At 56.5% G+C, this 24,194-nt stretch overlaps 2 protein-coding genes across 5 annotated transcripts; one reads left to right on the plus strand and one right to left on the minus strand.

Moving 5' to 3' along the window:
• Positions 1-1,329: 1,329 nt before the first annotated feature.
• On the minus strand, positions 1,330-18,602 carry RNF121 (ring finger protein 121). 4 transcript variants are annotated; one of them, XM_037375710.1, is made up of 10 exons: positions 18,514-18,581; positions 15,498-15,608; positions 11,936-11,973; positions 10,775-10,916; positions 9,637-9,791; positions 9,051-9,158; positions 8,124-8,244; positions 5,597-5,730; positions 3,650-3,751; positions 1,330-2,899 (listed from the first exon to the last, which is right to left on the minus strand). In XM_037375710.1, exons 4-10 carry the CDS (start codon positions 10,898-10,900, stop codon positions 2,779-2,781), a joined length of 867 nt encoding a protein of 288 aa, XP_037231607.1. In that variant the 5' UTR covers positions 10,901-10,916; positions 11,936-11,973; positions 15,498-15,608; positions 18,514-18,581; the 3' UTR covers positions 1,330-2,778. The 4 variants fall into 4 exon arrangements, with proteins under 4 accessions (XP_037231607.1, XP_037231605.1, XP_037231606.1 ...); XM_037375708.1 differs by lacking the exon at positions 15,498-15,608 and having other exon boundaries at positions 18,514-18,602; XM_037375709.1 differs by lacking the exon at positions 15,498-15,608 and having other exon boundaries at positions 18,553-18,585.
• Positions 18,518-24,126, plus strand: LOC119142615 (short transient receptor potential channel 2). Its single transcript, XM_037375707.1, has 9 exons — positions 18,518-19,034; positions 19,971-20,074; positions 20,640-20,795; positions 21,147-21,310; positions 21,514-21,590; positions 21,749-21,932; positions 22,437-22,521; positions 22,735-22,859; positions 23,522-24,126. The coding sequence occupies exons 3-9, from the start codon at positions 20,735-20,737 to the stop codon at positions 23,804-23,806; spliced, it is 981 nt and encodes a 326-aa protein (XP_037231604.1). The 5' UTR covers positions 18,518-19,034; positions 19,971-20,074; positions 20,640-20,734; the 3' UTR covers positions 23,807-24,126.
• Positions 24,127-24,194: the final 68 nt, after the last annotated feature.

Below are 24,194 nucleotides of genomic sequence, written 5' to 3' on the forward strand. Positions count from 1 at the left end.
AGCCTCGCTGCACCCCATGTGCCCACCCTGCCTACTCCCCCCCCCCCGCCCCCCTCCCGGCGCCCGTGGACGAGCAGCCATGTGCACCCCAGGGTTGTAGGAGCGGGGCTCAGCTGCGCACCCATGCCCATTGCATGGGGCCCTGAGCCAGATGGTGTCACAGGGCTGGGCAGATGGTGTCACAGGGCTGGGGGACAGTCCCCGAGGCTGACAGCCCAATGCCATGCCCTGCCCATATTGAGCTGGGCCACGCCGCAGCCAGCAGTCCCCATGCCAGGGACCAGTTTGGCTCCCCACACTTCAGGGCTGGCCAGGGGCAAGGCAGGGTCTGGGCAGGGGGAGAGGGAGGTGGGTGAAGCCCCCTGGGGACTGAGCACCAGCACTGGGTGGGGGGAGCCCTGGGCGCCGGGCCGTGTGCCAGCTGGGGCAGCCCCACAGCTTAGCGCAGGCCTCCCAGCTCCAGAAGATGGAGAGAAACCCACAGGGACCTGCCAGGGCTCCGCTCTGGTGCTTGACCGTGGGGGAGCCAGCCCCGGGGGGCAGCGAGGAGCCTGAGCAGGGGCATGGGGACCCCGGACCAGGACCCAGCCCCTCTCCCCGTGGCAGAGCCCCCTGGGGCCAACCCACAGCAGCAGGAGAGCAGCAGACATGAGGGTTCCAGTAACCCACCAAGATCATGCTGCAAAACCAGGGGAAGCCCCCGGCGCCTGCTTCCCCAGCACGGCCAAGGCAGGGACGCAGCACAGGCACAGCCACGGGGCAGGAGGAGCCACCCGAGCCTCACGCGCTGGCAGCTCCTGTGGTGCAGGCACAGGACCAACGCACCGCATGGAAAAAAGCCCCTAAAAGCCCAGTGAGTTTCCCGGCTGTTGTTATCAACAGTTCCCAGAAGGGCAGGACCACAGCTAGAAGGGTTCTCTCAGGGACATCTCCAAGCCTGCCAAGCACAACCCGTCCCCTTCCTTCCCACCAGGACGGGGACAGTGGCCGCATCACCCCCACAGCACCTGTGGGGATCTGTGGCCAGGGCTGCAACGGCACTGGCCCAGGGGCCCTGTGGGCACCGAGGGGCCAGAGGCAGCTCATGTATGGGGATAGCCCAGCACCCTCCGCTCCTCCACCACGTCCCTGATCCCCACAAAAGCCCAACCCAGCTGAGCTCAGGCTACCCTGATGTGAAATATGTGGGCAGGACCCGTGGGGAGGGTGCTTTGTCCCCAGCCACTTTTGGCATCTGTCCCCACTGAGGGAGAGCACAAAGGCAGAAGGAGGAACTGTGGCCTCACTCTAGAGCAAGGAAGACGATCAAGAAAAACCCTGGGCCGCATCTCCATTTCCAGGACTCTATTTCTGTGTTTGGCACAACATTGTGATGTGGTTTCACCCCAAAGAAAACCAAAAGGACTCAGCGGGGCACGTGGCGCAGCCACGCCAGGTCTCCCCTGGGTGACACAGCCTACGCTGCGCCCACAGCCGAGCTGCCACTGTGGCCACTTCCCAAATCCCCTGCACAACGTGGCACAGTCCCTCACACCAGGAACGGGGGTGACGCTGCCTCATGTGTCTCCGTCAGACCCCAGCACCCTCACGGGACACAGCTCAAGCCCTCACACTGCTGAGAGGGCTGGCTCCTGACCACCCCCAAAATGCTCCCAATTTCCCCCAGAGCCTCACAGCTGGCCCTGGGGTCAAGCACCTTGCTCCCACATGCTGCCATCACAGGCTGTACTCACCCGCTGCCAAAAAATGAGCCCAAAGCCCCTCGCACAAGATGGATGGGGGCACGGCTCCTTGTGCTGGCATGGCGAAACACCAGCAGCAGCCCAGCCCTGCCCACGCCCTTTGCTCGATCCCTTTTATTACAGCGCCAAAAAGAGCAATCCCCAGCGGGGCATCCCCCGCGCCCTGGGGCAGGGGCAACCCACTCTCAGGCTGCTCTTGACATACCGTCACCATCACAGAAAGAGGTGCAGGGAAAGAAACGGCACAGCACGCTCTGTGCCCTGGCTGGTCCCCGAGCTGCAGCAGCTGGGTGATGCCACCAGCTTCCAGGCAGGAATATAGAAAAAAGGGGGAGTGTACAAAAGGGTTAGCTGAGGCAGGGCACAGGCAGAGCCCACCACCACAGCGCGGGAGAGGGGCTCGGTTACTCCCCATGCACCCACGGCACCAGGGACCTGGCAGCCAAGAGTCTGGCCCATGGCAGTCAGTGCCAGGGCAGCAGTGTCCCTCTGTCCCCTCTTCCAGGGTGCTGAGCTCCAGCCCCCGCAGGCAGCCTCTCCTCTGCAGCCCCGCGCAGCAGAGGGGCCCAGCCCCGACCCTGCTTCCCCATGTCCCATCCTCGCTGCTGGGAAGGCTGCTCCGGGGAGCAAGCGTCAGAGCTGGCAAAGCCTCAGCCCTCTCCCTGTCACCTCTTCCGGCAAAGCAGCAGGAGAGGGAGATGGAGAACAGCCCCCAGTCAAACGCTCAGCACACCGGGGCCATGTGAAGGGCCAGAGAGGGGCTGGGGCAGGGAAACGGGACAAGCGTCTCTTTTCAGCTGCAATAGAAAGTTTTCAATATGCTCATTAAAATAATTGCTTTTTAAAAAAAGACTCCCCCAGCCCTAGTGGGAGGGGCCTCAGGGCAGAGTCCTCCTTCGGCCCCCAGTGCTGCAGTCCTTGGGGACGGCTGAGGTCCTGAGAAGTGACAGAGAAAAGCCAGCGTTTCCAGCCAGCTGCTGTCCCCTGCCCTGGGCACGTGTCCTCTCGTGGCTCCACGGCTCCCCACCGCCTGCCCTTACTCCAGCCCCAGGATGTAGTTGATGCCCTGGACCAGTCCGATGATCACCGGCTGCCAGGCCACCAGGTAGCGCAGCCAGTCCAGCAGCTGCCCATACATGACATGAGGCCTCTCCCAGCTGGGTAGGAAGGAGTTAAAGAACCACGGGGACAGGGACAAGAGGAGTGTAGCCCACCAAGGAGCCACTCAAAGCTGCCACACCACAGGGACAGGGGGAACAAAGCCTCAAGCCTCTGCAGCACTGGCTCCCTGGGGAGGGGTGGCTCTGGCCAGGCTGGGGCTCACCTCAGCTGTGCCTTGGCAAGGAGGGCGTGGGGTGCAACCAGGTGTCCTGCAGGATGTGGGGGTCCAGGTTGACCATCTCCTCCTCCCAGGGGACCGACACGACTTGCCTCAGAGAGGGGGCAACACACACGCTGCACAGGCAGCAAAATCCAGTGCCCGGCTCTGCGGGAACTCACTTCCCACAGGAACATCCACAGGCGGAAAAGCAAAACATGGGGCTTGAGCCATCCCTTACAGTGGTGCAGGGAGGGGGATGAGGGCTGCTGAGCCCTCCCATGGTAAGCAGGGGCTGTGGGGCTCAGCCATGAAGGGCTTCATGAACATTTTCATCTCTCACCGGAGGGAGCAGCACCCTCAGTGGAGCCCACAGCCTCCCAGCTCCCCAGACATGCCCACTGCCCCGTGCCAGGCAACACGCCCAGCTCACGGACAGATTTTGCAGTCTCTGCCATTGCTGTGGGCTGGTAGCCACCTGCCTGGGGGGGCCTGGCGAGCCCAAATGAGCAGCCAGCAGCTCCCAGGCATGGCCCCGAGCCCCTCATGCACCCTACCCACTGTTCCCCTTCACAAGGAGAAAGGATACGGGTTACTGAACATCCTCTTGAGATCCACCTTCTCTTTGCAGTATGGACACGTCTGCTTCTTCCCGACGATGCACCAGCCACGGATGCAGAATTCGTGAAACCTGGGGAGGGGCACGTTAAGGGGAACTGCTTCATGTTGGGGCAGGGGGAAACAATGATGGCACACAACTGAGCATGGAGGAAACCACTGAGCTTAAAAAAAAAGTCATCCCCATGCCACTGCACAGGGGATGGGGGAAATATCAGACAGGCAAGGGTGTCCACATTGCACAACTGCAGCCCTTTCCTAGAAGGCACAGCACCTTCCAGGCACAGAGGAAGGAGCTCATGGGGCAGTGGGCTGGGGAGGCATCATGAGGGCTATGATGAGACGGTGAAGAGTCTGTGTCTCGACAGTGCCCGGCACACATGTAACCCAGCACATGCTAACACCAGAGCAGGGTTAGACCGACACGGGTGGCTGGGGGAAGCTCCTCAATTTGAGAGTGGGAGCTGGCAGCAGAGGACTGGCAGGGATGTGTCTGGCTGCGAAATGCTGGGGCTTTGAGTGCTGGGAAGGTTTGTACAGCCCAGGAGAGCTCTGCAAACTTGACTCTGTGTGTTACACAAAGGCTTCTCAAGGATTAACAACGTATTTAAGGGATTTCTCCCAGGGACTGACTTGCAGGTGCCAGCTACGCTCCATCATGGCAGATGAGTAACAAGGATTTACTCAACCTGAGCCCAGCCCTGAAGAAGTCACAGGGAAACATGAGGTGGCTGCAGCCACCATGACACAGCTCTGGGGTGAGGCCGCTTGCCCTGTTGGGGAACTCTGCCATGCATAAGGGTGTCGCTGAGCAAACAAACTCCCCCAGGTAATGCCTCTGCTGCTCAGACCCAGGGTTAATGCCAGAGCAACAGCAGGAGCCACTCCCCCCAGGGGATTACCACAAGCACAGACTCCTTCAACAGCCACAACCCCCCACCAAGCTGCCACAGGGTGCGTGACAGGCAGGCTCAGGCCCTGCACGGGGTCAGATGCTGGGGCCAGGCTGGCATACACCTCGTAAACACTTTACAGCGATTAAATTTAGGTGAGTTTTGCCACCATGACCTTTGCTCAGGCCCAGTTTGGAAAGCACCTCGCAGCCAGTAACGCAAGCAGTGCCAGAGGACATCCCATCTCCACCGCTGAGTCACTGCCAGAAAAAACCCTGAGCCCTCCCCTGCTGGGGCTGAGCAACAACCAGGACTTCCAGTTTCAAAATCAGCTGAAGGGGAAGGGTGAGCAATTCCAGGGCGCCGGAAACCCCGCTGAGGCCAGAGTCGCTGGAGGATTTCTGGGGAAGGAGGAAGCTGCTGGACTGTGGCTGGAGTCGGCAGGGCAGGCACTGACTGGCAGCACGAGGCTGCAGGGGCTGTTTTCCAAGGGATGCTGTGTGGGGCAGGCAGTGTTTTCCCCCAACTCTTCCCTTCGGAGGCTCTCAGCCAGGACTTGCAGCAGTAGTTCTCCAACAAGGGGCCAGTGTGACACACAGAGCGCTGCTCGGCTGGACCAGGGACGCTTCACGCCCCTACCTCATGCTGACGGGAGCTGGCATGGCAGCAAGCGCTGGGCAGTCAAGTCCCAGCAGATTTAGCAAAGGTAGCTGGAAAGCAAGGCACAGCTCCACAGCAGCACTGCCACAGCAGGGGCAGCTGGAGAGGGGAAGGAAGAACAACCACTTGTAAAATGGAAGCAACGAGGCATTGATTTCAGGGACATGTGGGACTTTGCCTCTTTCCATGCCAAGTCAGCGATGACACAGGCAAGGATCACATGTAAAATCAGCAGAATGGCCCCAAGTCCCAGGACAGGCGTTTCTTCACCCCACGCTGGAGAAGGTGCAGGGCAGGAGCTCTCTGCTGCCAGCCCTGGCAGGGAGCCAGCAAGGCAATGGGCTGGCTCCCAAGGAAAAGGATACACGTGGTTGCAGGAAAGGCGGTAGGTGTTCTCGATGATCCCCTCCTCATTGACATCCACGAAGATCTGCTGGCCGCAGACAGCGCAGACGCTGTCAGAGAGGTGCTTGGTGGGCATCCCCGAGGCGCTGTAGAACTGAGCGAGGGCAGAGCAGAGGGAAAGCAGTGACAGCAGGAGGGCACGTGTCCCATGCCTACGTCAGCACAGCTAAACTTTAAGGAGGGCTGGGGTCAGCACCTGGAGTCCAGCCTCAGCCTTTTGGGCTTAAAAACCTTGTTACAGGCCCAGCTGTGGGAAACAACTACAACAGGACAGGGAGCTGCTCAGCCATGTGGTGGCCCATCACACCCCAGCCCCTCTGCCAGCCCCACAACCCCCTCCCCATGCCGGGGACCAGCCCCCTTCACTCCCCGATGGCCTGGTCAGTTGTCAGCTGCCTGCTGGGCTGGTGCACCCATGCCAGGCAGCAAGGGCAGAGGCTGGGGGTGAGAGCAGGACAAGCTGGAGGTGACAGCTTTAACCCAAAATGGCAGCCTTGGGCTGGCAGTTGAATATGGTCCAAGCCTCCAGCCCCACGGGTCCCTGAAGCTCGGTCAGCTGAAGAGCGAAGCGCAGAGCAGCCACCCCCCAACCATTTCCAAGCCTGTTGGCTCAGCATCAGCCTGATGCAGCACGCAGGAGGGTGCAGGCACGCAACCACATCTCCCTGCGTGCAGCTCTGGTCCCACACGCTCCAGGGGTGGCCACGAGCCCTGGGTCACTCATGCTGTGTCCTGGCTAGGAGACACAGAATATCTCAAGTTGGAAGGGACCCATAAGGACCACTGAGTCCAACTCTCTACTCCTCAAAGGATTACGTAACACTAAACCACATGACTAAGAGCATTATCCAGATGCTCCTCGAACTCCTGACAGGCTTGGTGCTGTCACAACTTCCCTGGGAGTCCATTCCAGTGACAAGCCACCCTCTCAGTGAAGAGCCTTTCGCTAACATCCAGTCTGAACTTGCCCTGATGCAGCATTACCCCATCTCCTCGTGTCCTATGGCTGCTCACCAGAGAGAGACCAGCAGCTCCCCCTCCGCTGTCCCTCTTGAGGAAGCTGTAGAATGCCATGAGGTCACTCCTCAGTCTTCTCCAAACTGAAGAAGCCAAGTGAACTCAGCAGCTCTTCCTAGGTCTTGCCCTCGAGACCTTTCACAGTCTTGGTCGCCCTCCTCTGGACACACTCTAGTAGTGTGATGTCCTTCATACATGGAGGCACCCAAAACCGCACACCGAATTCGAGGTGGGGACGCACCAGTGCAGTGTAGAGTGGGACAATCTCCTCCACCGACCAGCTCACTGTGCTGGGCTTGACATGCCCCAGGACACAGTTGGCTCTCTGGGATGCCAGGCCACGCTATTGACTCATACTCAACTTGTCATCAGCCCAGGCTGCTCTCCAGCCTCTCGTCCCCCTAACCAGGATTACCCTGTTTCAGGTGGAGAATCTGAGACTTGCTCTTGTTAAATTTCACACAGTTGGCGATTGCCCAGCTCTGTAACGCCTCTCTGCCCTCAAGGGAGTCCACAGCTCCTCCTAGTTTAGTATCATCAGCAAAACCTGCCTCCAGCAGACCTGGCACAGCTTCGCTCTGACCACCCAATGGAGTGGCACCCTTGGGCCGTGGTGCCAACTAGCAGCAGCACCCTCCTGGCAGTCCTGCAGACAGGCCAGACCCTCGGGGAGTGCCTGGGCTGCTGTAGGCCTGTCCCGGGTACCCACCACCTATGCAGGGGGAGATCTGAGCTCTGCCAAGGTGTCCCAGTGTGAGTGGAAGGTGGCTGGTGAGGGGCTGGGGCTCCCCAGTCCTGCCAGGCAGAACCTCCAAGGAGCAGCAGCAGAAAGCTCTGAGAGGAGGAGGAATAAATAAAAGTCCAAGACCTTAAAGGGCTGCTGCAAAGCAGCAACATGACCTACTGCATGTAATTTTTGGTGGACTGCGGTTTTGTTTGGTAGCAGGTGAGTGGGCCACCACCGAAGGCACATGGGAACATAACCTCTGTCCACAGGGACAGCACAAGCTGCAGCAGATACAAGCAGCAGAAGGAAGCCCATGGTGTGAAGCCTTAAGTTCTTAAGTTAACACACCTGCCGCATGGTCCCAGAAGCAGGAGTGCTCTTTGGTACTGGAGATTTTAAAGACCCAGAGAGAGAATATTTGTCAGTTTAGAGAGGGGCTGAACAGATCCTTCCATTCCTTATTTCTTGTGCTTCTGGAGACTAGGGAACACCTGAAGAAGCTCTGCTCTTAAGGAAAGGTCTCGGAGCAGCTCTGTTACGCCAGAAACCTCCCAGCCTTGACCATGGCAGCGGGTCCAGAGAGAGCACAGCGGGAAAGGCAGCAGCCTCAGAAAGCCCTTCCTCAAGTCTGATGCACTTTCCCATTTGGGGGAGGCAAAAGCTATTGCTGCAACTGACACACTTCAGGCCCTCCCATAATGGGGCAGGACTCTCGCCTGGGGAAGAGCATGGCATTAACTCACCCCGATCGTTGAGGCCATGTAATCTGCACACATCTCAGCAAAGTCCCGCTCCAGAACCCCGTAGTAAAGACCATAAAAGAGGAGGGAGATGCCAAAGTCCATCGCATCTTCTGGTTTGATTCTACAACAGAAGAGCCAAAATGACATCAAGAGCTTTTTTGGGGGGGCTGCAGGGGTGCTGACATAGCACACAGTGCTAACTCCCATCACAAGAGCAGCAGACACATGTCACCCAGAAGCATCACCTGCAGAGGTCTTCTAGGTGCCTGCCCAGAACAGCCCCAGCCCCTGCTTCTGGGACACTTCTCCTTGGATGTCAAAAAGCAGCATTTGAATGGAGATGTGGGTGTAACACCCAGGTGTCTCGTATCTGGTGCCCACCACCCTCACCAGCCTCTGGAATGAGCAGCTACAGTAATCTCCCAACTGTTTTGTGCACCAGATCAGCTCCCAGTAAGCCCCCAGTTAACACTTCCATGTCTGTGCAGGCAGCTGCCAGGTCTGCTCATATACCAGAGAAGGAATCAACCTCTCTAAAACATGAAGGCTTGGGCTAGGGTCCTCTGCTACCACACCTGGGCTGGCTGCCTGTTGCAGGTATCCCTTTGTCAGGGTAGCAAAGAAAATGCTACTCTTTATCAGGAAGCAAAGAAAATCCCACTGCTGCTCCCAGGCCAGACACAGGCAGAGATGGAGGAGCTGCTGCCAACACAGCTGAGTTGGAAGCAGGGCTCTCCAGCGACCCTGACCAGTTCAGGTAGCACCATCTTACCTGTGATCCTCTCAGCAAGAAAAGGACATCCCTGGAGTCTCTTTGGTCCCACTAATCAGATTGCTAAGACAACTGTTTTTCCAGAGTCGCAGCCTTACTCCACACAGTGTGTTACATCCCTCGCCCCAGGAGTGGGACCCAAAAGATTCACTCACCTGAACAATAAGTTAAGACCAAAAAGCGTAAACATCACAGCCATGTACCCTACAATTCCAGTGGCATAGCTGATCTTGTATATTAGTAGAAACCATTTATAAACCAGCCTGTAAAGAATTAAAACAAGAATTTAACTACTTCATTTTTTCCTGAAAGAAACTGCAGCAAGTACTTTGTAAACCTGGATGGTGGTGTCAGCAGACACTTCAACTAGCCACACACATGAGCTTTAAATTTCTATTTCAAGCCACAGAACCATCCCTGCCACAGGCCACTTACAGTCTTGACTTCCAAACCAGAAACCTCAGCATCTCCAAAGGCCACAAGCAAGTGTGCTTCATACTGGGAATGCCCTCGGATGAAGTATCTGCCTTTCCACCACCCACTCGCGTACCACATGCATTGGGCTGGCTGCCAGCAGCCAATTAGTGCTTTACACCGACTGACATGGGCAGCACGGGCAGGGGTTGAGTGCTCCCAAGGTACAAAGTTTAAGACAATGATCTGTGGCAGCAAAACTGGAAAGAGCGCCTTGTAATGATTCCCCTGGGGCTGAGGAGTTTTCCCAGAAACACATGTACTAACCTGGGTGTTGTCTGTACCAGAGGTTTTCGAGTTGCCCTGAAGGTGACAAAAGCTGTGACTGCTGAGAATAGCACCCAGATTACCAGGAACCGCCACCAATACAGCTTGATCGTGAAATACAGAGGCACTACCCACATCTGGAAGAGGGTCACCATCTGCAGGAACAGAGGAAAAGCATTTTGAGCTGGCTCTCTGCTCATCAGAAACACCCTGCCACTCCTGGCAGCTGTTCTCCCTGCATCAAAGGGCTCTGAATAGCAACCAGGAAACTCAGGAAGTTTGGTCTGTGGCACCCAGAGAACAGGCTCAGAGCCTGGCTGAAGAAGTTTGGGGCAGCAGCCACGTGATCCTTGGTAACAAAGGACTAGAGCCAGAGGGAGAATGCACAGGAAACATATCCAGAGGAAGGTACAGGAGATGACCACCTAACTAGTTGTAAGGCTGCTATATAAACCTTCACCTTTCCAAGGACCCGAACACAGCAACCATACAAACATCAGACGAATATTAAACAAGGAGACAGGTGCAGCGGAAGGTTTCAGACTCACCTCTGCCCTACAGCCTATTCCCAAAAGGGATCTACAGCCCTGCAGCTGAGCTCCTGTGGTGCTGCGGGAGGGGCAACAGGCAAACAGGTTCAGTTTAAAGTTCATAGAGGATTATAGGTATCGCCTGGAAACATTACTTCTGATACCGAAATCAGAGTGAGGTCAGTTAAGGTAGAATAACAGTCCCTGACAAGCCAGTGGCATCAGCAAGTGGCAGGTCTGCTCAGCAGACAATGCTGCCAGAACTGTCAAAACCAGGGGCCCAGCAGCAAGAAGTCCCCATTGCTTCTGAGGAAGCACCCAGAAAAAACAGCTTCTCTTTGCATTACCCTCAGGACAATACCGGAGATCTGTTTCTCCGATCACCTGGTGTCAAAGCACTATGAAAAACAGAGTTATTGGCATCACTTGTAACAGATGTAACCTCATCCCTAGCTAGAATCCCTGCAGGCTTCTGGGAAGACAAGGGGTATCTCAACACCAGCCAAAAAGAGAAAACCAGGAGCATACTTCTCATCAGCTAAAGGACAGCATCACTCAGCACTCACACCCAGCCTCAGAGACAAAATGGTTGCATGGGAGACACTTACGTTGTAGGAGCGAGGGTGCCTCTGCTTCCACTGAACCAACAGGAGCTGTGCCACCACCAGCGTGGCAATAAGGATGAGGACCATTTCGGCATGCATAGCCTCGTGACCACGGTGCTTGGCATGCATTCGTGCATGCTCCACCCTGCAACACAGGGAAAAGGTGGCTGAAGAGCATGCGGGCACAGATCACATGCTAACAGCACCGTGGGGCTGACAAACACCTCGGCACGGGCAGCCAGGAAGACCAGACTGAGAAACACCACGAAGGAGCATCGTGGAGATGGGTGCTGCATTGCAATCCAGAGGAGAAAAGACAAAAGGCTTCTCTGAGACTAGCTCATTCTTAAACTGTGAAAGCTAAGACTGCCATTCAGCCCACCCCGGTATGAACAAGGCAGAGAGAACTCACACTGACATATCTGAACTAAGGAACGTGGAGTACACGTTTCACGTAACTCACTCACCACTGCAACAGCATCAGCTGAGTGGCTGTTTGACGCCATGAGTGTGCACCAGCTCTCAGTACCAAACCCTCAGCCCAGTTTCAGAGCCACCAGCACCATCCTTCCTCTCACCCAGCAAGGAAAAGGCTTGGATGGGCAGGGCACAGTCTATAGCCAGCAAAACCCTCTGACTCCAGCAAATTGCTTCTCTCTGCCCTGGATAACCCCATGCGTATCCTGGAAGAAGAGATTTCCAGACTGATGCTCTGCAGACACACGGGATTTCTTTGCAGCTTGTGCTGTTTAACCAAAACCCAAGACAGAATTAAGACCTCTTACATCCTTACATCTCTGTCTCAAGCTGACAAGACAGTTCAACTTAGGGGGGAAAAAAAAAAATATCCAAACCCAACAAATATGCCAAATTCTCTGATCTGAAGCCACCCTGTATAAATCCATACTGAGAGACCAGCCTTACTGTGCTTTCAACAAATGTCTGGCTGAAATGGGTTTGACTAGAGGAAAAGGAGGAGTATCTAGTCAGCAATTTAAAGGAAAAACACATTAGTATTGCCTTTTAGGACAGTTCCTACTTCCCTCTAACAAATAACGCTGTCCTCTCCCATCATGAAAATGGGCTGTGCTGCTGGTAGCTCTGGTCAGTAGCAGGAGCTCACTCAAGCTGTAATCGTCAGTTCACCTCACAACACAGACTCACCTCCATCTCTCTTCTGGGGACAAGTGTGAAAGATCAACCTAGGGAGAGAAAAAAAACACCACAGAAATCAGCTATTGAAGTACCAGCCTAGAACAGATAGCTGATTTCCTTCATCTGCCCAATCGGCACAGATGCTGGTTTATGTCCCACAGGAGCAAGGCTGTGCCTCGTCTACACCGCCTGCTCATCGCATGAAACACGGCCGCAGCACCTGGCTCCTTTATCTCCCGGTGAGATGCGATCAGTGATGACAGCAGCAGCAGCTGCAAAGGCATCCTGTGAGACCCCCAGGACTGCTCTTTGAGAACTTTCAGAAGGGGGAAACCCTAGATTCAGCAGCTTTAAACAACAAACCCTGGACATGCCGTCGTGACACTGCAGCCCAGAGCTGTCTTTTGACCCTCCAGGCAGCACAGGGAGAGCCACAGGGTCCCCCTGCTCCTCCACCACTTGCAAGTACCTTTCCCCTCATACTCCCATATTTCACTGCAGCTCACCGTCCTAGAGGAATTGGTTCAAGTCCCATGTTCAAAACCCAGCCAGGCGTCTCTGGGCACATAGGGGCGATCCCAGTGCACATCAGAAACAGGACAGAGAGGGGAATCCCAAATTCCACCAGTGTGCAGGACAGGGGTTGGTGTCTACATGTCACCCACAAATCATTGACAAACAAATTTTCAGACAGAATCACGGAAGAAGAAAGATTTAGGACTTCCTTTGCTGACATGGCTGGGTGTCTCTCCCAGGTGTTACAGGCAGCAGGTTTTGCCCAACAGGAGAAACCAAGAGCAACAGGAGTTGCTGTTATTACCAACAAGAGATGATGAACTGGTGTAATCTGTGCTTAATGCAAGCTGAAACTGCCCAGCTGCACACAGAGCGTCAAGGACATCCTTTGCCTGACAGGTTTAGGGGACAGAAGGAACCAGCCTAAGTGATTTAGAAGGCCCCCCCTCTGCAGAACCATGACCCCAGGCTAACCTTCTCAGCTTGCAAGCAAGCAGCATTCAAAGGCCGAGTCTCACAGAATTCCCCATTTCCCCCAGCAAAATTTGGCATGAATACTCTCTCCATGAGGCATTTGGACTGGGCAGCAGTGAGGGGACCTTTGATACTGCATTTCAGCTTTCTCCTGGAGCTTTATATCTTCACATAAGAACTGAAGAGGCCTCCAGCACCAGTCACATTCCTGCACAGGCTCACTGGCTGGGCATCCCAGCACCAGCACAAACCCTGACACACAGTGCTGGGGATGCAGCAAACAAAATCCCACTGCTCTGACTTCATGTCACCTTTCCTCGGCAAGACACAAACACAGATAAAACCTACAGCAGCTCACCTGGGGCTGGGCATATAAACATACAGTTTACAACCCCCCAGCTGGCTGGAGACCCTCCAGCACAGCCGAGGGGCTGGCACTCGCCCTGGCTGCTAACTCTTCCCCAGCATAGCCACAGCCGAGTGCATGGCTGGCCAGCCCAGAATGACCCACACCTGGATGTTTACCAGCAAGGAGGTGTGGAACCATAAGAAAAGGTACCAAAACCAAGGCACAGCAAGGACTTTATCATCACGCTTTCCTGTACACACTGGAGACATGTACACAGGAACAGGCTCCACCTCAGCACCACCAGCCTTGGATCACTGGGTACTGAACCACAGGGATATCCCTCAACCTTGGGACTGTTCCCCAAACCGATGCCTTGCAGGCAGCACCTCCAATTACACCTGGGCTCAGCTGAGGACACACATAGCTGCCTCGCTTCCTCTGTGGCACCTAATTATATCCCAGGGTGAGGAGGCAGGAAAACACGTGCGTGGCAGCAATCCGTCTGTGTGCTGTTAGACATCTGCTGTGCTTCACCCTAGAGCAACACTTGCGAGAGGTTCAGTCCCCAAGGCCTTCAAGAAGTGCTTCAGTACTTAGGCAAATGCAAAACACAGACCTATGAAAACCCCTGTTCAAGCTCACTGGCCTGCCTGCATAGGAAACAGCATGTGACGATCTGACATTGACTCCAAGAAGTATGCTTGCATTGCCCAAATTCCCCAAGCTCTTCTGTTCCTAAAACATCCAGATTAATCAGTTCAGTCACTGCTTTCCCTTCAAAAAGTCAGCTACCCAATTCAGAGTTGGAACAACTGCTCTGATAAACAGTAAAAAAAAAAAAAAAAAAAAAATCATTCAAAAATGTTCTCAAATCACTGCAAGCAAAAGCTGATAAACTCCAAGTGCTTGTTGGCCCAGCTCAGCTCTGGCATAGGTCAACCCCTCTGCAAGCTCTGGGAAGTCACCAGGGGCTCCCACTGCCACTCCCCAGGAGATCCCTGCTCCCCCCAGGCTCTACCCCTGCCCTCACTGCATGAGGACATTTTACGAGCACAGACAGTCCAGCACCTTCCAAACACATCAATTATTTCTCCCCTCAGCATACAGCAGCTTGTGGTCACTCCTCTGTGGCACACCAGCAGCTGGTCCATCCACGCTGCTCTGTCCCACGCTCAGGGAACACTTTTCAGCCTCTGTCCTTCAGCATCTCCCCCAAATCTACAAATTCTTCCAGCAAATGAGCTAAAGCCTTCTCTGCCCCATACCCTAAGGCAATCCTGCATTTCACAGAGAAGAACGCTTCCTACCTAGCCATCCTCCAAAGCAGCAACTGCCATGTAAGCTGTCCTTGCAGGTGCAAGAATCCACAGCATCAGACACAATTTTCACTCAATTACAGGGACTGAGCTTCACCAGATTCCCCAGAGCTTAAAGCTCCTGAAATAACTTTGTTAAGGGGGGGCCAGGACGTGACAGACGGGATGTTCAAGCAGAGACAGAGCGATCTGATGACTGTCAGACACGACTTGGCAGAGCAGCCACTGCAAACTGAACCTTCCAGTTAACTCCTCCTTGATCTGCACACTCTTTTACCAAAGAAATCTAGCTTTGGTTCTAAAAATGAATAGCAATGGTGAATCCAAGCGTGAGAGACGGTGCCAGGAAGCACCTGCTCTTACCATTAAGTGTTTGTTCTATTTCTAGTTTGGGTCTGTCATTTTAACACCCAGGTTTTGGGTCCCTTTCTATCCCCATCAGCTAGGCTGAAGAGCCTCTGCTCATAAGTCTCCCTTTACCAGAGCAGAGAGGGGTTAGACAAGAACCATGACAATGACTGAAGTATCTGAAGATACACTCCACCAAGCCCTGAGCACCAAACCACTCCTGCTGGCAATACCAGCACAGGATGCCCTCTGTCTGACAAACCAGAGCTCTTAGAACAACTATTTTTTTAAAAAAACATAAGGAATTAAGAATTATATATTCTGCTAGCTCTCTCCTCCAGAACTCACGAACCACTCAAAAAGCCCAGCCCCCTCAGCGTGACAGCTTGGCGAAACTGGCTATCTATGACTAAAGTCCAATTCTCTCCTCGCACACAGTACCATGACCCTTGGAAGAAACTCATGCCACTCTTCAGTTTTCAGCAAACTTGTGATCCCCATCACCAGGACAGTCAAGAGAACTCCTCTCTAGGAAAACACAAAGGCTGCGGTTACCTATAATACAAACCTCATAACCGCCTGTTTCTCGCAGTCCAGAAGCAGGGAGACAGGAAGATCTCCAGGCACACGTACCAACCACCCAGCTGCAAGCTGGCTGTAATCTCCTTACGCTCTAAATCTGGGAAGGAGGTAAGGAGAATGTCTTGAGGACAGAGAATAAGCAGCTGCTGATTTCAATTCCAAGCTACAGACCAGCCTACAGTTCATGTTGCACAGCTCCACAGTATTTTGGCCATCAAAACCAACAGCAGCCAGCATCTGCTACGCACAGCACCGGGCAGAGGCACAAGAGCCGAGGGTCCAGGATGCCCGGGACCTGATTTCATCTCTCCCACAGCCCCAGCCTCAGTATATATTTCACATCACTCACTAGGAACAACCTGAAATAACTGGAAGATAAATCTCAAGAGAAATAAATACCTTTCAAGAGAATGCCCAGAGTGCAGTGATTCACCTGAAGCAGATTTTAAAGAGGCAGGCTCTTTAGTGAAGTCTGAGAAAATTTTGGAATCTCAAGTCTTCATTTCTTCTGCTCGCAAAACAGCACAGTAACAATCAGCAGGGAGTAAAAGGCCCTAACTGATCAAATGCTTCAACAATCGCAAATTAAACCTTTGACAACAGCCTGAGTTACAACCAGGCAGAGCCAAAGCCACATGACACTCAGTGTTTATCCCACACGGGTGCACCAAGTGAAACGTTAAACTCCTTTCAGATCTCCACCGTGCACCAGCTCCACCGTTAACTGTTCGTCAGCAATGTGCTCAGCCCACAGAGCTGCCAAGATCTCAAACACAAGCACATGGATTTTGTCCTGATGGATGTGGATTTTGTGGAACCACAGCACAGAGTTAAGCACAGCCCGTCAGTTGCCTCCTCGCAACGCCCTCTCAGCCAGTCCCAAAAACAGTTTTCTGTTGGACTGAAAAACAGGAATTTCACTTCTAAGCATCTTCAGCTCTTCTATGTTTTTACATGGAAAAGGTTTCCCATCTACTGCTGGCACTGAACTAAAGAGCTCATGAGTGCAAGAGCTTACTGTTTACTTACTAGTTTGCTTTGAGTCTCACTTATCACAATGGAAGAGATTCACAGGGGGATGCCAGGGTTGCTTGTTCAGAGAGGAGTTCAGACAGCCTGGTTCCAGCATGCACACATACACCTTTGTGTTCTTCAAAGCCTGGCTGGACAAACACCTCTCTGGCATAAAAAAGCCACCAGTGAACATCTTAAAATATAACAAGAAGTAACGCAAGAGTGACCAACTTGTGGCTAAAGACATTTGGTCACTGGATTTGAGGCTGAATCCTCCTGTCATCCCACTGTACCTGCTCTTTGGCAGCAACACATGGCACAGGAAGGATGCACAAGCTCTTACTGCGCTTCAGGCAGACTGTCTCACCTTGCTCACACAGCTCAGCCATACAGGAGGGAAGTTCCACAAGTCAACCCTGCCAGTAAACTTCCCAAATACAACCTTCAGCACCTGAAAAATTTTAAGCCAAACTACCAATTCTTGAGGAAAAGCACTGAAAAACCCCAACTGCACCAGCCAAGCATCTTGTACCCCTTGTGTTGCTGCTCCAGCAGGGCTGCCAGCTGCACGCACACAGAACCACTCTGCAAGCAAAAGGAAAACTCCTGAGTACAAAGTGCCATGACGAAGCCTAGGACAGCAGTGCCATTACAGTGCTGTGGTACAGTGGCACACATGCCGTGGCAGACACAGATGCCACACTCCCGTTGTGTAGAAGCAGGCACGCCCCTGCTCTCAATTCCAGCTTTTTGAGCAGATTTTTTTTCTTTTTGGCTTTATAATTTTTCATCTCCGGGAATGCTTGAACACCATCATGGGAACAGTGGGAACTTCAATTAAAGCCCTCTACCTCACATGGCTTCAATTCCCCAAGAGCAACAAGGGCCACTGATTATCTCAGCACGGAAGTTCACACGGCGCAGCACCAAGGTGACAGGCAGAAGTCGCTGCCAGGAGAGAACACTACCCGTGCTGCCGGCATCCGAGGGCACCGCAAGCAGCCCCGCGTCCTCCCGTGTTCTCTGAAATGCAAATCCCACCCCAGTCTCGCATGGCTTTTCCAGCAGTGAGTTTTAAAGTCAGAGAATGAATTAACAGCAGAGAAGCTTCGCAGGTGCCAAAGGACCCAGCTAGTGTTTCCAGGGCCCCTCTTCAGCTGCTCCAGCTTGGGGGGCCCTGTCTGGAACAGGCACTTTGGCCACTTCAGGGATGCAAAGTCTTTCAGAGGCCCTTGTTGCCAATTACCTGCCATGTCCCAAACTGCCAGTTTCTCACACAGCTCAAAGGTTGCTCTGAGCTTCCCCTCCACCACCGCCCTCCTCCCCTGCGCTCCTCACAGCTGCCTCCAGCCACATCCAGCCTCTCACCCTGCACTCAGGACGGCCGCCCACCCCAGAGGCACATTCTCATCCATCTCACCCTTCCCCAGTGCCTCCGAGACCCACAGGGACCCCAGAGCCCTCCAAAGCCCCTCCTCCTGAGGCCCTGCAGATCCACTGCAGCTCACCAAAAAAAGCCCAAAGGCGCCCTCACCCAGAACCCCCCAATGCCCCGCTGCCCCAGGGGCCTTCAGATGCTCCCAGGGCCCTCCTGCCCCAGGGACCCCCAATATCCCCCTGCCCCAGGGGCCTGGAGATTCTCCCGGGGCCCTCCCGCCCCAGGGACTCCCAGAGCCCCTCAGCCCTAACGGTCCCCATACCCCCCCGCCCCAAAGCCCTGGAAGCTCCCAGTGCCCCAGACCCCCCTCCCCCGCCACGCCCCAGGGTCCCCCCAGGCAGCCTCAGTGCACACACCCCCACACCCGCCCGCCCCGCCTCCCCCGACCCCAGCACCCCCAGCCCCGAGCCCCCCGCAGCCCCCGCCGCAGGGCCCTGTCCCCTAGCCAGTGCGCCCAACCCGGTGTCCCCCGCCCCACAGCCCCCCTTCCCTAACCCTCCCGGGGGCCCCCAGCCCGCCCCGGTCCACGGCGCTCCCGGCCCCCCGCTACCTCCTCCACATCGCGCTCGACGGGACCCCCAACCTCCACCTCCAGCACCGCCGCCATCTTGCCCCCCCCGTCCCCAGCGGCCAGCTTCTTCCGCCACCGTCCGCCAATCACCGGCCACGCCGTCGCACCTCCGCTAATCGCTTGGCGCGGCGCTGCCCCGACGGCCAGTCAGAGGAGAGGAGGGGTGGGACAGCCGCCAGAGGCGCCGCTACAGGCAGAGGGAAGGGGCGAGCTGTCACGGCCAGGGATCTTCTGCCATTTCCAGTCCCGAAGTGGGACGCACAGTCCCTTCCGGTGGACCCGGTTACACCGGCCGCCTCGCACCGCGGGGCTAACGATGTCACCGCCCCCTTACGCTATTTCGGAGGGAGTGCACATGGCAGACGGTTCCTTAGGGCCGCGGCGCGGCAGCGCGGCCCAGCCAGAGGACTGCGTGTCCCGTCAGGCACCGCGGCCGCGGGCTCAAGCGAGGGGGGAGTGACAGGCCGGCGGGGACTGGGCCTCTGGGTCACGGGTCGGAGGTCAGGGGTCACCGGGTGTGAGCGGAAGATTCGGGCGGCGGCTTCGGGATCGGTGCGCCTCGGGGGGGAGGGGCTGGGGGGGCCGTGGGGCAGAGCCGTGAGGGGGCTGGGGGGCGAATGGGGAGGGGGCGGCCTGGGGGTCACTAGGGTGGTGCGATGGGCTAGGGGGGCTGTGGGGCCGGGCTGTGAGGGGGCTGGGGGTGCAGTTGGGGGGTGGGCTGTGGGGCGGAGGGGGCTGTGGGGCACTGGGAGGTTGAATGGGCTGGGGGGGGGCTGAATGGGTAGGGGGGCTGCAGGGCACTGCGGGGGTGTAATGGGATGGGGGTCATGGGGCAGAGCTGTGAGGGGGTCATGGGGTGGAACGGGGGGTGAATGGGGTGGGGGCTGGGGAGTTAATGGGGCTGGGGGGCATGGGGCAGAACTGGGGGCTACTGGGGTGGCAAAATGGATCTGGGGGGGTTGTGTGTGTGTCTGGGGACACCGGGGGGTGGGACTGGAGGGTCTGAGGGGAGTTGTGGGGAAGGACTAGGGGCACTGGGGTGACAGAATGGGGCTACAGCTTGTGGGCTGTGCGTGGGTGGCACCAGGGGGGTGGAATGGAGCCGGGGGGGTGGGTGGGGTTGTGGGGTGAGTTAAGAGCAGAGGGGTGGCTGAATGGGGCTGGGGGGTTGTGAGTCAGTTGGGGAGGGGTTAATGCTGTGGCAAAACAATGCCGCAAGGTCAGGGGGCAGAGCTGGGAGGCACTGGGGCTGGGGGGTGAGGTTGGAGTCAACGGGGACTAATGAAGAGGCTGCCCCAGAGCCCCCCACTTTGCACCATCTGAAAGTGGGGTGAGCTGTGCTATGGCAGGTGGGGGGCAGAGGCTTGGCTGGAGCCCCAGCTCCTCATTGCCAGGAGATGCTCAGTCCTGCCACAGACGTGCCCTCTCCTCACCAGGTGCTGGAGGGATCCAAAAGGAAGCTCGGTCCCGACAGAGAGTTGTCTCCAGGGGATCTCAGATGGCTCCAGTCAAAATCAGCTATGTTGTGTCCTTCTCGCAGGTCTCTGGGGTGTTTCCTCAAGGTGGGGGGCTCGATGGGAGGTTTGCAAAGCCCAGGTTTCCCTCTGAGTTGTTGAGGTCTCTGAAGAGGGAGGGGGGGTCTCGGTATGGGGTGTGACAGGGTGCAGCACCACAGCTCTCCTTGTTAAGTACCAGCTGAAGCTTGCTAATTAGTGCTGAAGGGCAGGAATTGCGTGCAGTTCTTCCTCTCAAAAAGTGGAGTGCAATTTCTGTGCATTGCCAGAGAGTCCCCCGCACCCAGAACGAGGTGGAGGGGAAGGGGAAGGCAGGCAGGGAGGGAGCTGGTGTGTGACATGGCATCTCTGCCGTCACGTGCAGGACCCCAAGTACCCGGTGGAGAACTTGCTGCTTGAGGACAGCCTTCGTCCCTGGCTCAGCTGCCCCCAAGACCGCAGCAGGCAGCTGAGATTGGAGCTGCAGCTGGAGAGAGCCAGTCCCATCGGCTATGTGGATGTTGGTACCTTCCCTGCCGCCAGCTCGGGCAGGGCTGTACCCAGGATGGGCTCGGCAGCCCTGAACCTCACATCCTTCCTGCTTTAATACAGGCAACTGCGGCTGCGCCTTCCTCCAGATCGAGGTGGGACATTCCTCATGGCCACTAAACCAACCCTATCTCACCCTGGTGCCCAGTGTTGCGCTGATGACACCAGCTGACTCAAAGCTGGACCAGAATCGCTGCAGGGTCCGGATGCTTAAGGAAGGTAAGTATTGCCCGATATGAAGGAAAGAGGCCCGGAGCAGAGAGGCTGGGGGGCTGCCGATGGGCTGCAGCTAGCTGGGGGTGGTGGAAAGGGAAGGAGAGACTAAGGAATGACACGTAGGGATGGAGATCAGGGGTTGTGGCCATCCTGTTCACTGTGCAGCCTCAGGAGGGTTGTACCAGCTCTGATCCCATGCCCTGGCCTCTTCCCATACCCATAATCCCCCAGTTGTCACCGTGTCCTGGTTCTGCAGGGGGAACAATGACACAAGGTGACAAGCCGAGGTGGGAGCGGTGCTGGGACAGTGGTATCCAGTATGCCCCCTCCACCCTAATTGCTGCCCCTCTGCAGCAGACTTCCTGATGCTGGCAGTGGGGCAGAAGTGGGACCGCCTGCGGCTCACCTGCAGCCAGCCCTTCAGCAAGCACAGCCAGTTTGGACTGTCCTTCATCCGTGTGCGCACGCTGCTGGACCCTGAGGACATCCAGCCACCCCCTCCTTCACAGCAAAGCCTAGTAGGTGCCCCTTGTGTGCTCCTCATGCGGGAACCCACTGGGAGGTAGCAGTGATGGGGCTTCCACTGCTTCTTCCACTTCTGCTGCTCGTGCTTCATGGAGAGGGCAAGAGGTTGCTCTCCTGGCTGGACCAGGGGCTGCACCCGGGGTGAGGGTCACAGAGTGCCTGTCTCGATTCCCTAGGGCATTCCCTTGTCCTGCAGGAGGATCCCGAGCCCGCGGACAGCCCCTGGCGCTCCAGCCCTGCCTTTTGCTGGACTTTCTTTCCAAATCCATGCTCGTATGTAGCCCGCTCTGGTCCATCTCCATCCTTGCCCTGTGCAACCAGGCCTGGAGCCACCTTGAGGTGTTGCCTCCAAGCCCCCAGGTGCTTGGAGCTCTGGCTCCTGCCAGCCTGCCTGCTCTCACCTCCCCACGGGGCTGACTGTCTGCCTCCAGGAGCTCAAGGGAGGAGGAGCAGCTGAAGAGCCGCCTGCAGCAGCTAGAGCCAGCTGCCTGTAGCCCAGCCTGCCTCAGCCAACCAGCCCAGATGGTGCTGTCAGCAGTGCGGAGCCAGGCGCTGAGGCACAGAGCCAGCACAGGAGCCCGGGGGGTGACCCGGAGCTGCCAGCTGAGGACCCAGGTAAGCCAGAGCTGCCCATGGCTGGTGTAGGGCATATTGCAGTGCAGAGAGCCTTTGCATAGTTGGTACGCACCCCCCAAAATCGTCCAAATGGATCTTGTCCTGCTGAGGGCTCTGCCCGTGGCTGGAGTGATCCCACCTGGGGCAGGCTAGGGTGAATCCACAGCTGCCAGGGTGCTCCCCATGCCTGGAGGGATCCCATTTCTTCTGCCCCACTGGCTGCAGGCTGTGTCCTGGCAAGAGTGGCCTTCCTCTGTGCAAGTCACCCTCCTTACTGGCATGAGAGGAGTTCAATGGTAAATCCCACAGCCCACCGAGAAACCTCCTGCGTTCCATTTAGTGTCCGCAGCAAGGCAGCTGGAAGGGGTGATTGTTATTTTGTGTCACAGGGGTGGTTTTGTACCCCTGAATACTAGTGGTTCAGTTCTCACCCGGCCCCTTCCACCGCAAGATCTGGCACTGTCGGGCAGAGGGAACGATTACTTCTTGTCTGCTGTTCCCCAGGCTCTGCACGAGATGTCCCTGCAGCCCCCACGAGAGCCCACAGGCAGCCAGGCAGCAGGCAGAGACCTCCCAGCCCGGTGGGCAGGTAATCCATCCCTCAAGTCACCGTGTATCCCCTGCCCTCACCCCGGTGATTTGTCTGCTCTGAATCCCTCCTTGCCTGCTCCTGCTGGGCAGCTGGTGCACTGCTCCCTTCTTGCCAGATCTGGTCCCTGGCTGGGGTAGTCTTTCACTGCTTTGGGCAGGGCACAGCGGAGCAAGCCCTAAGCTCACGCCTGCTCTTGCAATGCCCCTGTAGGTCTCTGCCAGCTGCCTCAGGGCAGTCCACATCAGAAGGAAGAGCCAGAGCCCACAGCCGATGTAAGAGACAGGCCAAGAGGGGTGACAGCAGTCATGACACGGGCATTTGCCCCATATGCTCAGGTGGGTCCTCTGGCCTGAAACAGCCTCCCTGTAAACACGGAGTCTGCACGGCTGACTTGAGCAGGGAGCGGGACATGCTTCTGGGCCAGAGCACACTGTGTTTGTCTGTTCATCTGTCCAGCTGGTGCCTGAGTCCCCTCAGGCAGGCTGGGAGTTGAAGCGATGGTGGGAGAGACTTGTGGGGGGTGAGCCCAGAGCTCCATCCCCAGGAGCTGGGGCAGGTCCTGGCCCCGCCATCCCAGGCAGCAGCAGGATGGTGCTTGGGTGAGCTGTCCTGTGCTGTGGGAGCCACGGAGGCCAAGCTGAGCTGCATGAGAGCGGCTGTGGAGCTGCCACAGCATTGAGGTGGGTTCCAAGTGGAGGCAGCTGGGTTTGAAGAGAGGTGAGGGGACACCTGTGGCTGCTGCTGGCTCTGCTGTCCCCACATGTGCATTGAACCCCAGCTTTTCAGGGAGAAGCAGTGACAGCTGCACAGCCAGGACATGTCACTGCCACACATGCAGGGCACCCTGGCACCAGCCCTGTGACAGGCAGAAGAGGGATGATACAGCATATCAGGCATGCCAGGCTGCCACAGGAACCTTGAGGGAGAGCATGAGGCCCCTGTGCTCACCCCAGCACTGCAGAGCCTGGGACAATGGCATCACCTCCCCTTTCTGCAGGTCACTTCAGCCTGGATCTCCTTGCACACACCTCCTGCTGTGGAGAGGAAGATCCTAATCCAGCCTGGCCTTCATCCTTGCAGGCAGAGGCATCCTGCAATGCCTGGGTGTGCTGCCCTATCTGTGAGCTGCCCTTTGATGTGGTGGAGGTGGAATGACATGCCAGCACTTGTGAGGAACAGGCAGGGACACCAGGCACCCTGGCCTCATCCTACCACCTGGGGTAGGGCTGTGAGCACAGTGCAGAGTGGGGACAAGCCCCATGTCATGGCACTCGGGGACTGAAGCAGTGCTGCTGCAGTGGCTGGAGACACTGACCAGAACCCTGCCTGCCCCATCCGGGCAAGCTGCTGCTTGCGCAGGCAGAGCCACAGGGCTGGACTGAGTTACACCATGGCAAGGCACAGGATTTGGGGAGGGAACAAGCCTGCCACGCTGGCAGAGAGGCAGCAGCCCTTGTGAATTTGTGGCAAGGCTTCTAGCCCCACAGCCAGACTTGGAGGAAGTGTGGGGGCTGCATGGGTGGCAAAACACTGTAATGACAGGAGCTGGTGCTAGAGAGTAAGTTAAAGGAGGGGAATCATGGTTTTCCACTCTTCAGGATGCACCCAGGTTCCCTGTTGCTGGCCTGGCTGCCCCTACAGGCACCTGGTGTAGGAGCCAGCAGCCACAC

Source organism: Falco rusticolus, chromosome 2 (assembly GCF_015220075.1).
Source record: "Falco rusticolus isolate bFalRus1 chromosome 2, bFalRus1.pri, whole genome shotgun sequence".
NCBI lineage: Eukaryota > Metazoa > Chordata > Aves > Falconiformes > Falconidae > Falco > Falco rusticolus.

Coding starts and splice junctions, on each gene's coding strand:
- RNF121 (XM_037375708.1), bottom strand. CDS start 18,570: ATGGCGGCGGTGCTGGAGGTGGAGGTTGGGGGTCCCGTCGAGCGCGAT. Junction 9,159..9,636: donor CTGGTACAGACAACACCCAG/GTTAGTACATGT, acceptor AATTCTTTACAG/GCTGGTTTATAAATGGTTTC. Junction 2,900..3,649: donor AAGAGGATGTTCAGTAACCC/GTATCCTTTCTC, acceptor CTTCCTACCCAG/CTGGGAGAGGCCTCATGTCA.
- LOC119142615 (XM_037375707.1), top strand. CDS start 20,735: ATGACACCAGCTGACTCAAAGCTGGACCAGAATCGCTGCAGGGTCCGG. Junction 21,311..21,513: donor CTCCTTCACAGCAAAGCCTA/GTAGGTGCCCCT, acceptor CTTGTCCTGCAG/GAGGATCCCGAGCCCGCGGA. Junction 21,933..22,436: donor GCTGCCAGCTGAGGACCCAG/GTAAGCCAGAGC, acceptor GCTGTTCCCCAG/GCTCTGCACGAGATGTCCCT.